Here is a 14,397-nt window from a genome sequence, read left to right on the forward strand (position 1 = left end):
CTCCATCTCTCACACATTAAAATCACTTTATCCTGATTTCCAGAATATTTTTTGTTAGTGATACAAAAATTGCAGCAACTAATGAAAGTGAACCATCTTTATTTATGTTAGTATATATAACAGGTAAGGAATTATTAATATACTGAGTGCCTATAAAATCAAAACATATCATATTTTCCTTTGGTCCCCCCTATTTGAGTCACAGTTGAATGATGTTATTTAAACATTTTGCTGCAAGTTACTTCTAAAACAATTAGGTCTTGCATCTGCTTGTTTCAAATCAGAAACTTACTCCAATGTGAATGTAGGTACATTTGGAACTCACAAATTTTATGCAAACTTATTCAATAGACCAAAAATTCTCAATCTGCATGACTTTTTGATAACCTTTACTCTCTACTTCCCTATGGTGGAAATCTGCCATCTACTGTGTAAATTTCAATTTTTGTTTGTTTGAAATGTGACATTTGTGAATGATAAAATATTAAATCAAAAAGCTCAGAAAATTGCTGAAAATGATCTGTAGGCGTATCCTAAGAAGTCTAACCGTCTTCAAAATCTAAGAGCTATTTGTCAACTTCCAAAAAGATCTGTTTGATTTAATTTTATTTAAGGGAAAATATGTCATGGTTTGTGTTCCTATAGGCGCTCAGTATAGCATAAACCATTGAAGTGTCAACCTATTTTCTTACAAGATTATATTTTTCCTTTAATGGTGAAAAATTTATTCAAATAACAGATGTTGAAACAAAACTTTGCATTATCTTAATGACATCTGAAACAAACTGTTACATGAGCATTATTGATTTCAACACATATTTCTAAACAAGAATGCACACGCTGAAATGTCTCGCCTTCTATACTAATCATTGATATTATGTTGATAGTCCTAAGTATAAAGCTAAGCTTTATTACAACTGTCACATAAACTTAACATTAATCAAGATAACTTAACAGTGACCAATGAACCTTGAAAATGAGGTCAAGGTCAGATGAACCATGCCAGGCAGACATGTACAGCTAACAATGCTTCTATACAACATATATAGTTGACACATTACTTATAGTTTAAGAAAAATAGACCAAAACACGAAAACTTAACACTGTGCAATGAACCGTGAAAATGAGGTCACGGTCAAATAAAACCTGCGCGACTGACATAAAAATCATAAAATATTTCCATACACCAAATATAGTTGACCTATGGCATATAGTATTAGATAAAAAGACCAAAACTCAAAAACTTAACTTTGACCACTGAACCATGAAAATGAGGTCAAGGTCACATGACATCTGCCCGCTAGACATGTACACTTTACAATCATTCCATACAACAAATACAGTAGACCTATTGCATATAGTACGAGAAAAACAGACCAAAACACAAAAATTTAACTATAACCACTGAACCATGAAAATGAGGTCAAGGTCAGATGACACCTGCCAGTTGGACATGTACACCTTACAGTCCTTCCATACACCGAATATACTAGCCCTATTGCTTATAGTATCTGAGATATGGACTTGACCACCAAAACTTAACCTTGTTCACTGATCCATGAAATGACGTCGAGGTCAAGTGAAAACTGTCTGACAGACACGAGGACCTTGCAAGGTACGCACATATCAAATATAGTTATCCTATTACTTATAATAAGAGAGAATTCAACATTACAAAAAATTTGAACTTTTTTTTCAAGTGGTCACTGAACCATGAAAATGAGGTCAAGGACATTGGACATGTGACTGACGGAAACTTCGTAACATGAAGCATCTATATACAAAGTATGAAGCATCCAGGTCTTCCACCTTCTAAAATATCAAGCTTTTAAGAAGTGAGCTAACACCGCCGCCGCCGGATCACTATCGCTGTCGAGCTTTCTGCAACAAAAGTTGCAGGCTCGACAAAAAAATGATTAAAATTAAAAACAACTAACAGGTTGCTAGAAAACTTGCTAACAGATCATGGTTTCTGCTACATGGTATAATGATTAATGAATGCATTTTAACATGAATTAGTTGAACTTTGAACTGCAACATGCAGTCACCTGATTTCTGCTTGCTAGGACTTGGACTAGCTGTCCTGGATTTTGCTGCCGTCTTTTTAGATGGTGTAGAGAACTTTTTACCTGATGATGATCGCTTGCTGTTGTGTTAGTAAATGAAATGATGATCAAATAATTATATAATAGATCACATATGCAACATAAATAAGATAAACATCATACTTCAAATCATATGTGACATTAATGATAGTAAAATTTATGATTTTACTATTAATTTTACTATTAAGATTTCAAATGCATTCTGATGTATATTTTTAAATAGAACAACCTTAACTATGCTTTTAAATGTTGATATCAAATAAATATACAAATCTCAAACAAAAAAATAGTCAACCTAAATGATGTTCTTCTATAAAAATTAAAAAAATATAGAAGCAAAAAAAAGCTGATGTGCTGTAAACCAAACCAAGACAATCGATGAACTAAAACTGAATATTAACATAACCTAGTGCAGTACAGATATTAGAAATGATTGCAAAGCTATTAATTAATAAGTACAACATAGTTCTGTTCTTACCTTTTTGACTTTTTTCCAGACACATACATTACTGGAGGGGACCCTTTCCTAGATGATCTGGCATCAGAATCTGATTCTGAATCTTTTCTCTTCCTACTGACTCGATTCTTTGTATCATAGTCCAAATCTTTCATGACTATATCCCACCGTGTCTTCTTGGACAGCTCTTCACTTTTTGACTTTGAAGAAGACTTTCTGTAATCTCTTTCATGTGAGTTATCTGCTGTAAGAGAACTATCTTTATGTTTATGTCTTTCTGATGTTGACAAAGATTTATTTGATGATTTTTCTTTGTTTTCATTATGTGTGCTAATATTAGCTTGCCCTTGCTGCTTATCAACCTTGTTACTTGTGGTCATATCTGAAGGCTCTTTGACTACTTTTGACTTGTCATGTATTTTCTGTTTAATGTCAATGTTTTGTTTTCCTGTCACTGTCTGGTGATTCCCTTCCAAAATTTCTACAGAGTTTGTTACAACTTTCATTCCAAAATTACTATTATCAGCTCTATTTTTGTCATCTATTTTTTCACCAGAGTCTGAATTCAGTTCCAATTCCATTTGCAAATTTTTGGGAGATTTATTTCTGTTTTTCACTACTGGTTTAACAATAGTGTTTGCATTTTCTTTGTTATCAAGGGGAATTTTGTCTTTTTCTACTGATCTCTCATTCTTTCTCATTTCTGATACAATACTTCCCAAACTAAATGCTATATTAGATTTCTCTTTCTTTTTTAAATCTGATGCAGTTTTGACTTCAGACAGTTCTTTGTTTTCTGACTGGTATTTTGAAGTTTCTATTGATGTATTTTTCTTTTTAAGATCTGATCCTTTATCATTTTTAGAATTTGTTTTGCCTCCTTCACTGAGTTTTGATTTTTCACAACCCTTATCTGTCTTTGAAGACTCTAGTGCATGTATTTCCCTCAATTTTTCCTTGTTCTCTAATCCAGTTTTACATTTGTCTACTGATTTATCTGTCTTCTTTAAATTTAAGACAGAACTTTCTCTTGAATTTTCTAATTCTTCTGTGTACTTTTCCATGTTAAAAGACTGTTTTATATTTCTTGTACCAGATTTGTCCTCATTCTTTGAATCATATTTTAATTTCTCTGTACATTTCACTTTTGTTTCTTCATGACTAGATGTTTTAGCTTTTGACTTTGAATTAGAAGCCTTCAAATTATCGTCATATAATCTACTTGATGTATTCGACTTCTTTAATTTCATTCCTGAATCAGTGTCTACGATCAGCTTGGTTTTACAAGATTTCTCTACCACATAACCTGTGACAGTTCTAACTATTCGAATGGGGGATGGTGATTCTGTCAGGTCAACAACTGGGCTTGTCAAATCAATGAAAGGGGGAGGTTGAGATTCAATGAGTTCTAAATCTGAACTGTCAGAACAGGTTGTGATCTCCATGGCCTGAACTGAACCTAGTACCTGTAATTTATCCTTGTCAGTTTCCAGTTTAATTTTCTTACATGCCACATCGGAGGAATTCTCAGTAAGAGGATGTTTCAAACTTCCTTTCACCTGCTTAGATGCACTGTTCTGTGATTTCTTCTCAGATTCCACAACTTTATCCAGACAAATATCACCACTCTGCCTTCTCGTATTTTTGCAGTCTCCACTAGATTTTTTCTTAGGAGAAGTTCTCTCTAATGTATCATTGAGCAACTTTCTCATATTTTCAACATCTTTATTAGTTACTGTGTGAGGCTGTTTCTGTCCATTACCTTTCTTTGCTGGTGAATTCACTTTTTTATTGCCGTTATTCATTTTAATGCTTCTATCAATTCCTGATTTATTGACTTTACTTGTCCCTGGAGATTTTGATTCAAAATCTAGGAACTGAATGATATTATCAATTGTGTCATCTACAGGTTCCTGTTTCATACTTAATTCCTCTGAGAAATCCATTTTTGGTGCACAGTCATCGCTCTTTCCAGCTCTAGTTGTCATAATTAGTCTAGGACTTCTTTTTAAAATGCTATGGAGTTCATGAGCTTTCTCTTGAACCCTGAAATCATCTTTAATCTTAACTTGCTGAAGAAGACTAGACTTAGGAGGTTTAGTCATGAATCCAGTTTCATATTTATCTAAACTTTTATTGCTAGCTATTGATGTTTCAGTTTGTTGTTCTTCATCAGGAATTCTGATAAAATTGCTTTCGACATGTCCTGCAACCAATTCTGAAAGTAAAGAAGAGTAAAGTTATCCATTTAGTAGATACCAATTACCATGTTTTTAGTAAGTTACTCAACAAAATATAACTTTGTTAATGTTTGAATTGTATTTAACTGAAAAATCAGATATCCTTACCAGAACTGAGCACACAATAACTTCAAGGTCAACGTCAAATTGAAGAAATTAAAGAAGTTTTTATATCTAAATGAAAAAATCTTTGTGATTGAAAAATTATGAAGTCTTCTATTCAAGCCTTGGATATAATATCATGTAACAATTCAATAACCTTACAGTGTAGTTTTCATACCTTTGTTGGGTTCTGTTTCTTTACTGTTCGGTGCAATACAGTTTTGAAGTAGTTCCTGTCTGTGATTAACAGTTGCAATTGATTGAACAACATCATTGCCAACATCAGTATATGGTACAAGAGGTTTACAAATCACTACTTCTTCTGATATATCAGTGTATGGTACCAGAGGTTCAGAAATACAATTGTTTTCTGTGTCTGTATACGGCACAAGTGGTTTTAAAACTCCAACCTCCAAAGTAACTGGTTTTATTGGGGAAATCAAATTTGCTGGTACTGTAAATTTATTAGGACTATTTAGATTAGGTCCATTACTTAAAGTCTGTGGTTGTCTCTGATGACCAATTTCATTTACATTTTGTCCTGGTTTTGAACTCTGAGCTGTCATTTCATTTGATGTATTCTGATGTTGAGTTTTCATCATTGAAGAATCAGTTTCCTGTTGAGAATATGCTTGTAAAGGACAACTAGGTGCTGGATTAACCTGTAATCTATAACTCACCGAGTCAACAATTAATGGTAAGGGTAGTAGTGGTCTACTGCTCCATGGCTCAACTCCTTGTGGTGCCACACCAAGTAGTGATGGTTTTCTATGTTGATAAGGTGGCGAGTGCATCAATGGTCTTGGGGGAGATAGTTCCCAAGGTGGCCATGCCATTCTAGGTTCATAGTAACCACTAGGTCTGATTGGTGTTGACATTCTGTTGTAATTATAACAATGCTGTTGATATCCCAATGGAGACCAGTGCCTTTGAGGATAAGTGTTGCAGGAAGGGGGTGAGTACATGATGGGTGCACGAGATATTGTAGACTGGAAAGCTAGCTGGTAAATTGTTGGCAATCTTGGACTGGTGTGATATGGTGGTGGTGATAATACTTGTGAAGTAGGTGACTGTATAAACTGTGGAGGTGTTGTTCTAAACTTCAATGGTGAATTACTCTGCCCTACAGTTGAAATGGGTTCACAGGTTTCTGGAGAATGTACACTGTTTGTATTTGAATTTGTTGATACTAAAGGAAGTACATCTGAACTAATGGCTGTTTCACAAGATGGCAGTGGGATGCATTTCAATGATACTGGACTGTGAGAAGATGTTATGCATAATGATTTGTCAAATGACTGATTTGGAATTTCAGGTGATTTTGAGTATAGATTCTCTTCTGATTGTATATTTTGACAACTTTCTGATTCATTCCCTGGTTGAGGTAAAACCGATAAACTGTTGTTTCTTTTATCTAATTGTAGTATATTTGTTGTTAGGCAAGGATGTATTATTTGACTTTGATCTTTTGACACAGGTGGTGACTTCTCCTCTGATGTTGAACTTTCGTAATTATCTTCCTCTTTTTCTAAATGTGGACATGTTTGTTCATCTGTTGATTCTCTGGCAATGCTCTCTTCAAGATGAAGAGTTGGTGGTTTAGGAGCAACACTAGAACCATGTTCTGATGTAGCTTGTTGTGACCTATCAAACGCCCTGTCTAGATGTGGAACGGGGTTAAATTCTATTGAGGAAATGTCCCTATTGTTATTAGGATCCTCTTGCGACTTTTCTAATGGTGAGGTATAGTAATGCATTAACTGTCTTTCATCCAGAGTTGGTGTACCTGGAGTGGGTGGAGAAACAAATCTTATCGGAGTTGTTTGCCCTTCTCTTACAGGTGTCGACTGACCACTAGTCGGTTTCCCATTGTCCCACACTGTTGCCACTACATAGTTATCATTAGTCCTACCAAAAGAAGTGTTCAAATGTTTTAAAATGGAAACACTATCTTTGGTTTTTTTATATGGGTAGTCTGGTGGCAACTTTAGAATTTCTGGTGTTACCTTTGTTGGACAAATTTTGTCAAGTTTGGGAGAGTCATTTTCTAAATCTTTTGTTCCCAATAAGGTAGGTGATTCAAAGAGAGTATTTCCTATACAAACGCTTGGTGATTTGGAGACAATTTGGTGACATGGAGATGACAGCTGCACAATTGGTAAAGAGACAGCTATGTTACTCTCTCCTGAATCACATAGTTCCATATCACAAACAGTAGAGTTTTCTCCGTTACCATCTATCACTGTTTTTACAAAAGATTCTTGTATTTCCTCTACTTTACTTTTATCTGCTAAACTGTGATTTTCTCCTTCTTTGTCTTTGTCCTCTTCTTCTTCACTAGCAAAATTTTCTAAAAATATCAAAGAATTTGTGATTAAAAAAAAATCAAATACAACAGTACAATCACCTGACTATGTATCCTTGGTAAAAATCAAAATATGCGTAATTAAAAATATGTTACAACTCATCACTGTCAAGCTGCTGACAAATTATGAAGTCATTCTGTTTAGTAGGTGTGTGATAAAAATATTTGTTTCCATTCAACATATTGAAAATTCAAAGTATCTGCAAACATGAAGTTAAAGACTGATTGATACAAGAACAGCTACAATTTTATGACTCATCAATGTTTAGCTCCTAACCAAATATGATCTTATTATGATCAGTTGTTCTTGAGAAGTGACTTAAACATTTATTGAATGAGCAGACAGATAAACAGGAGGACAGACAATGTGATTGCAATATAGTTTTAACTTTTAGTTTTTAAGTTTTCCCTGCAAAATAATGTTGATTTGACCTTCCTATAATGAGAATGGTTTGAAGAGGGAGATGTAAAATGAATAAATAATTAAATAATTACTGGGAGGCTTCAACTGATATTTGGAAAATTACAACAACTGCCCAATGTCTGGTTAGAAATACAATGAATTCACTTAAACAGATATATTCATTCCTCAAGTTCCTAACTGAAATATGCTACTTACTTTTTCTTGAGTTTCTGGAAAGAAAAAGGCAATACAGCACAACTGGATACTTATGAGGCTGTGACAAACCTGAAAATAGAATGAATGTCTTTACTTTTCAACAGGCACTCTTTAATCAAATCCTTTATTATATATCCATGTGTGATATTATTCAGCACTCAAAGCTAGTCATCTGACATATATATATGAGTATAGTTTTATTCTCCAATTTCATAAATATGACAATAAATAGCTGTGCCCTGTTGAAAATCTAGTGACAAAATATCAACTCCCCTGTTAACACTGAAAACACTGAGGCTCTCCCTAGACACCATTTGTGAGTATGGTCTTGAGGAAACGATGATAGTCTGTCGATAAATGACTGACCCGTGTTAAGAGAGAGCCATATCTCTTGCACGTTAAAGACACCCTTGTAGATTTCGAAAAAGAGTAGGCTAATGCCACTACAAGGCATAACTCGCATCTGCAAAGTGGAAAGGGATTAATATAAGTTGCAAAACTTGTTACCCAATCCACTATAAATAAATATGTTTAAACTAACACTGAAAACTGGATCTTCTCAATGTTAGTCCTATTTTAGCAAGGAAGATATCAATTATGGATTCACAGAAAAATGTTTCGGTAAACAGTAATAATAGAAATAAGTTGAAATAATCTCCTTACTTTCATAATGTTAGTTCATGCAGTTCTTGTTCATTGAATCAACAAAAATATCAGTAAAATGTTGATTTTCTTTTTCTTTAAAACATTTGATTCCAACATGTGGGTTTGAATGGAGTAAAACTGACAGAATAAAGAAAAGTGGTAAAAAAAAATAACGAATAGAGAAAATAATAAAGATAAGAGAGTATTGGATCGCAAAGTTGCAAGAATAACTGAAAGTTAAAGAATTCGGTAATAAAAAAGTTTTAAGAATCTCTACATACGGCAACATTTTTACAAGGAAAGACAATTCCACAATATCTTATCAATGTGTTCAAGCAACTATAAATTGCTATGAGTAATGTTTTTATCAAATATTACAAGACTCCTAGCTAAAACACTGGTACAGTGACTTCTCATTATATACTATATCTTAGGATCTATATAACAGCTGTAAGTCCTCTGTGGAAAACCTCTGATTTAACAAGCAAATGTCTATATATATATATTGATGTTCTATTATAACAATGTGTGTTTCTGACATGCACATACATGACAACAGATGCAGGCAAGGAAATTAGGGTCAAGGCCATATGACACAAGTAATCACATACCGACCATGTGTAATTACTGAAAAACAATTACAATAATATTAACAAGGTCATTTAACCACATAATTAGGTTAATGCTAGTTGACAAAGTCTCATCATAAGCTCCTTCATATAGTTAGGTTGACTGTATAGGAAAAAGAAAGGTATATGTAATTGTATAGTTAAATCCAGTAGGCAAAAGTAATATTCATGTCTTACCTCCCTCAACCTACTAAACAAAGTACATGTAACAGCTCAAATAAAATCTTTGAAATATTTACATACGCTAGGAGACAATTGTATAATGCAGTCGAGAATGCAGTAGCCATGTTCTTTTATTTTCATTTTCTGATATGCTTTTTAAATCACATCTCGAGAATGATTTACTAGAAGTTTGCAATGTATTTTTGTGAACTTGGACTGAAAATAGCTTACCCTAGCTCTTTAAACTAGGTGAGGAAAAATTTAAGATGAGGCAAGTACCTAATCCTTTTACCAATAACTCTGTTATAGACCATTGAGACAATACACATAACATTCTTACCTAATTGGTATGAAAGTTGACCTTGTGTCAATAGCAGTAATATAACATCCTCTAATTTCTGTACTGCAATCTAGAAATTTTACAATATAACTATGTTACATTCTTTATCATATAAATATTTTCAGCATAAACCTCAATATTTACACTGACAAAGGATAGTTTATGAGGTTTTATCTAGAAATTTGTCAAATATCTAGGAAACAATTTCTTGTTTTTCTTTACACATCCATTGGTTTGGCGTCTCTACTAATGAACTATTTAAACTAGAGGCTCTTAAGAGCCTGTGTCACTCACCTTGGTATATGTGCATATTAGACAAATTACACAGATGGATTAATGACAAAATTGTGTTTTGGTGATGGTGATGTGTTTGTAGATCTTTCTTTACTGGACATTCTTGCAACTTACAATTTTTTCTATCTATCATAAACTTGGCCCTTTCGTTACAGAGGAAAATATTTTGTAAAAATTTACAAAAATTTACCAAATAAATTACTCATAAATGAAAATTGTTAAAAATTTACTTGAAAGAGCAATAACTCCTTAAGGGGTCAACTGACCATTTTGGTCATGTTGACTTATTTGTAGATCTTACTTTGCTGAACATTATTGATAATTATAGTTTATCTCTATCTATAATAATATTCAAGATAATAACCAATAACGGCAAACTTTCCTTAAAATTACCAATTCAGGGGCAGCACCCCAACAACTGGTTGTCTGATTCATCTGAAAATAGATCTTTACTTGATCAACAATTTTATCCCATGTCAGATTTTGCTCTAAAAGCTTTGGTTTCAGAGTTATAAGCCAAAATCTACATTTTACCCCTAAGTTCTATTTTTAGCCATGGTGGCCATCTTGGTTGATTGGCCGGGTCACCGGACACATTTTTAAACTAGATACCCCAATGATGAATGTGGCCAAGTTTGATTAAATTTGACCCAGTAGTTTCAGAGAAGATTTTTGTAAAAGTTAACGACGACGGACAACGGACGCCAAGTGATGAGAAAAGCTCACTTGGCCCTTTGGACCAGGTGAGCTAAAAAGTACAAAAAACTATGTGTTTTGTGAAAACAATTGCTAAGTAATTGCAACATTAAAAACATGTGGTCAATAATGGTACAGACACCTTAATAGTTAAGTCCATTTTATCACTGAAACCAGAATTTCATAGACCCTTCCACATAAAATTTTTAGCTATTGAGAATTATCAAAATCAATCGACATAATTCTACCAGTAATCAAATATTGCATATTCTAACAGGTATATATGACCATTTGCTCCCAATGATACCTCAGGAAACAACAAAACTAGTGGTTTTTCTTTAGCTATCTTATAACAAACTTAATAAGATTGGTGACAAACCACTTGCTTAAAAAACTTATTAGGCATAATTATCCAGCAGTTCAATTCATAATGAATATATGTGTATTAAGTTTCCAGTTTCAAGTTAATAAAACAACGAACTATGTTTTACCAAAGCCTTAACCTAACTATGGTATGCATTGACAGACAGACTCGCAGACAAGAAAACATAATCAAAGAGCAGATTGCTCTGACGGATACGATTGCCGTTGTTTCGTTGACACATGTACATGTATACATGTAGCTGGATAATATTATTTTCAAAACTAATTCAACTGCACATGTAAAATAGTTACAAAATAGTCAATCCCGGATAAAATTGTATGAACAATGCGATTAGGCCTATTGTGTTTTATTTTTGTACTATCAATTCCAAGTTTACTTTCCACAGCAGTCACTGAGACTCAGAGTGAGAGAAGGTATTTCACTTCGTATCTTATCACCTATTTTCCTACGTTAATTCTAGGAGGAACCCCATTCCCAACTCTTTAAATATTTAATTTCCTTTCGGTCAGTGATCATGACTCCTTTCCGTACACATTTATCGGTTTAAATTTCGATCATTTTTAATATAATACACTTTATTGACAGAACGAGCTAATACTCGACGTATTGTTTTAATTCAGAATTCACGGAAGTTACTTCCAGAAGGGAGACAATTGGAAACAATAATATGGAAGACTCCATTTTGCCTGAAGGGGTGTTCTACGATGTGGACTATATTTATTTTCATTTAAATGATGCATATGATTTAAAATTATGCAACAATAATAACCTTCAATAGCAGACATACATAGAAAAGATCCCATGAGTTTAAAATTAATTAATTGAGTGGGGAATCCAGAGCAACCATTCAATCGAAAACCCCTCAAAGTCAAGAAAACTATACGCATGCGCATAATATCCAAAAAAAACCTGGAGCAAGAACGTATATTAAATGTTTATTAAACGACCTAGATAGTTCTCTATTTCTTTATGGAAGTACAATCTCAAATATCAGTTTCATAAAGGTAAAATATAAGAAAAACTCCACTTCAGTTCTTATATGACAGAAATAGATTTATCGGAATTCAGAGAACTCTCGCATTTTATCAAACTGGGAATTCCCTCTAACGTGTTTCTAAATTTAGAAAAACACTAAATATAAATACTGCGTAATTCTGATTTTCCGTGTTGTTAAAAACACGCATATAAGTCAAGGGAATTATCAAACATGAAGATTATGAAAAGAACATTATAGGAAAGTTGTTAAAGTTCAATCCCTTTGTTTGTTTTTACCTTTAAAGCAAGACAATCATAAGAATCTGAGATGTTCCTTAATGTTTAGAATAAAACGATTGACGTGAGGGCAATGCTCTGAGCCACCAGTATAAGTCTACAGATTGCTTGAAAGCAATCGTATCCCAAAAACAACTTTCATAGCTGGGACGTAAAAACCTGGTCCATATATATATAAGCAAACATATATGTAATAAATCAAGCAAACTTAAAAAATTTCAGATATAAAACATGTTTTACATGTACTTACACAATCATGTTTGCCAAGATAATTCATTATCTTCTGGAAGTGACTTTTGATTCCAGGTTTACTTGGATGTAGCTCACACACATTGATGTAATAATTTCCAGAGTGGTTTTCAAAGTTTTTAGTCAGCTTTCCTGTGTGTTTTAAATACTTCTGTTTAACCTTGCTAGCCTCTAGCTTGTGTGTTATATCAATATCTGTCCCACTAAAAATATAATTATAAATATCATTCATTCAAAGTAAACAATGTTGTCATTGTATTCAGGATCATGAGTCTACTCACATGAAAAACATTTCAGAATCAGTTTATTGTATGAAACCTACTTATAAAAGCACCAGACTAAAATTCAGTAGGTTAGATATGTAACAAAGAAGAATTTTCTAATTGACAGTTTTCCAGGTAAGGTGAACAATTGTAACTTACAGTTTAGCTGGTTTAAACCATGAAGCAGATGATACCATGTTGATGTTACAGGCATGCATTCCTTTGACTGTAAGAGCCCCATTCCACACAATATATGTTTCGCCTGTATCTCTAACAGATGATGCCATTGGTCTTGAGGATGCTGATGCCCTAGACGAAGTACTGGGGAAAAAATATTTCGAATGTTTACTTTTCTATTATGTAAAGGCAAAATATCAGTGTCTTACAAACATTAAGGTTATATGGTTAACTAGTATTCAGCATCAGTGCTGCCATTTCTCATGATATCAATCTAATGTATCAGTTTTCTCATAGAATTTGTAAATTAATTATTAGGAATCAACAGGCTATGTCATTCACTTTTAAAAGAAAGATAACCAGATGCTCCGCAGGGCGCAGCTATATACGACCGCAGAGGTTGAACCCTGAACAGTTGGGGCAAGTATGGACACAACATTTAAGCTGGATTCAGCTCTAAATTTGGATTGTGATTAAATAGTTGACACAGCATAGGTTTCTGACACAGTATGAATGTGGTCTAATGAACTTAAAATATTTTTTTTGCCTTTGAGCAATTCACTATGCTGTTGAATATTAATCCTCTCAAAAAAATGTTTGAAGAAATTTTCTTTTTATTTATGAAATCTGAAATGAGAAAAATTTAACCCCCCCCCCCCCCCCCCCGCATTTTTTTTCACATCCCCCTTTCCCTTTTTCCAAAACTGATCTCAATTCAAATTCCTAATGGAGTTTGCAACAATAACTACTCATTTAAATACATCATAAAATATTAAAATGTAAAATAAAGTGCTTGTTATCACTGAATGGTAAAGATTGTTTTAATTTATCAGTTGGTAGTAAAAGTGAATATACATTGTATATTGTATAAACAATGATTTAAGTTGATTCAACTACTATTCTGGACAAAGAAAGATAACTCCAATCAATTGAAAATTTCTTGCTATTGCACAATATTGTGCAATTAGATATTTCTTGCTATTGCGCAATACTGTGCAATTGAAAATATTTGCTATTGCACAATACTGTGCAATTGAAGATTTCTTGCTATTGCGCAATACTGTGCAATTGAAAATTGCTTGCTATTGCACAATACTGTGCAATTGAAGATTTCTTGCTATTGCTGAATACTGTGCAATTGAAAATTTCTTGCTATTGCACAATACTTAATATAATAATTTTGGATCCTGATTTGAACCAACTTGAAAACTGGGCCCATAATCAAAAATCTAAGTATATGTTTAGATTCAGCATATCAAAAAAGCCCAAGAATTCAATTTTTGTTAAAATCAAACTTAGTTTAATTTTGGACCCTTTGGACTTTAATGTAGACCAATTTGAAAACAGGACCAAGAATTAAGAATCTACATACACAGTAAGATTTGGCATATCAAAGA

At 33.2% G+C, this 14,397-nt stretch overlaps 1 protein-coding gene across 3 annotated transcripts in view; it reads right to left on the bottom strand.

Moving 5' to 3' along the window:
- Positions 1–14,397, bottom strand: part of LOC143048387 (uncharacterized) — a 57,730-nt gene that overhangs the window by 25,149 nt on the left and 18,184 nt on the right. For all 3 annotated transcript variants that reach the window (XM_076222081.1, XM_076222067.1, XM_076222075.1), the window contains exons 7-13: positions 12,983–13,144; positions 12,562–12,763; positions 9,665–9,734; positions 7,889–7,957; positions 5,083–7,254; positions 2,584–4,780; positions 2,049–2,146 (exon numbers count right to left, since the gene is read on the bottom strand). In XM_076222081.1, coding sequence (XP_076078196.1) covers positions 2,049–2,146; positions 2,584–4,780; positions 5,083–7,254; positions 7,889–7,957; positions 9,665–9,734; positions 12,562–12,763; positions 12,983–13,144 — 4,970 coding nt within the window. The remainder of the gene's footprint in view (positions 1–2,048; positions 2,147–2,583; positions 4,781–5,082; positions 7,255–7,888; positions 7,958–9,664; positions 9,735–12,561; positions 12,764–12,982; positions 13,145–14,397) is intronic.

Source organism: Mytilus galloprovincialis, chromosome 1 (assembly GCF_965363235.1).
Source record: "Mytilus galloprovincialis chromosome 1, xbMytGall1.hap1.1, whole genome shotgun sequence".
In the NCBI taxonomy this organism is placed as follows: domain Eukaryota; kingdom Metazoa; phylum Mollusca; class Bivalvia; order Mytilida; family Mytilidae; genus Mytilus; species Mytilus galloprovincialis.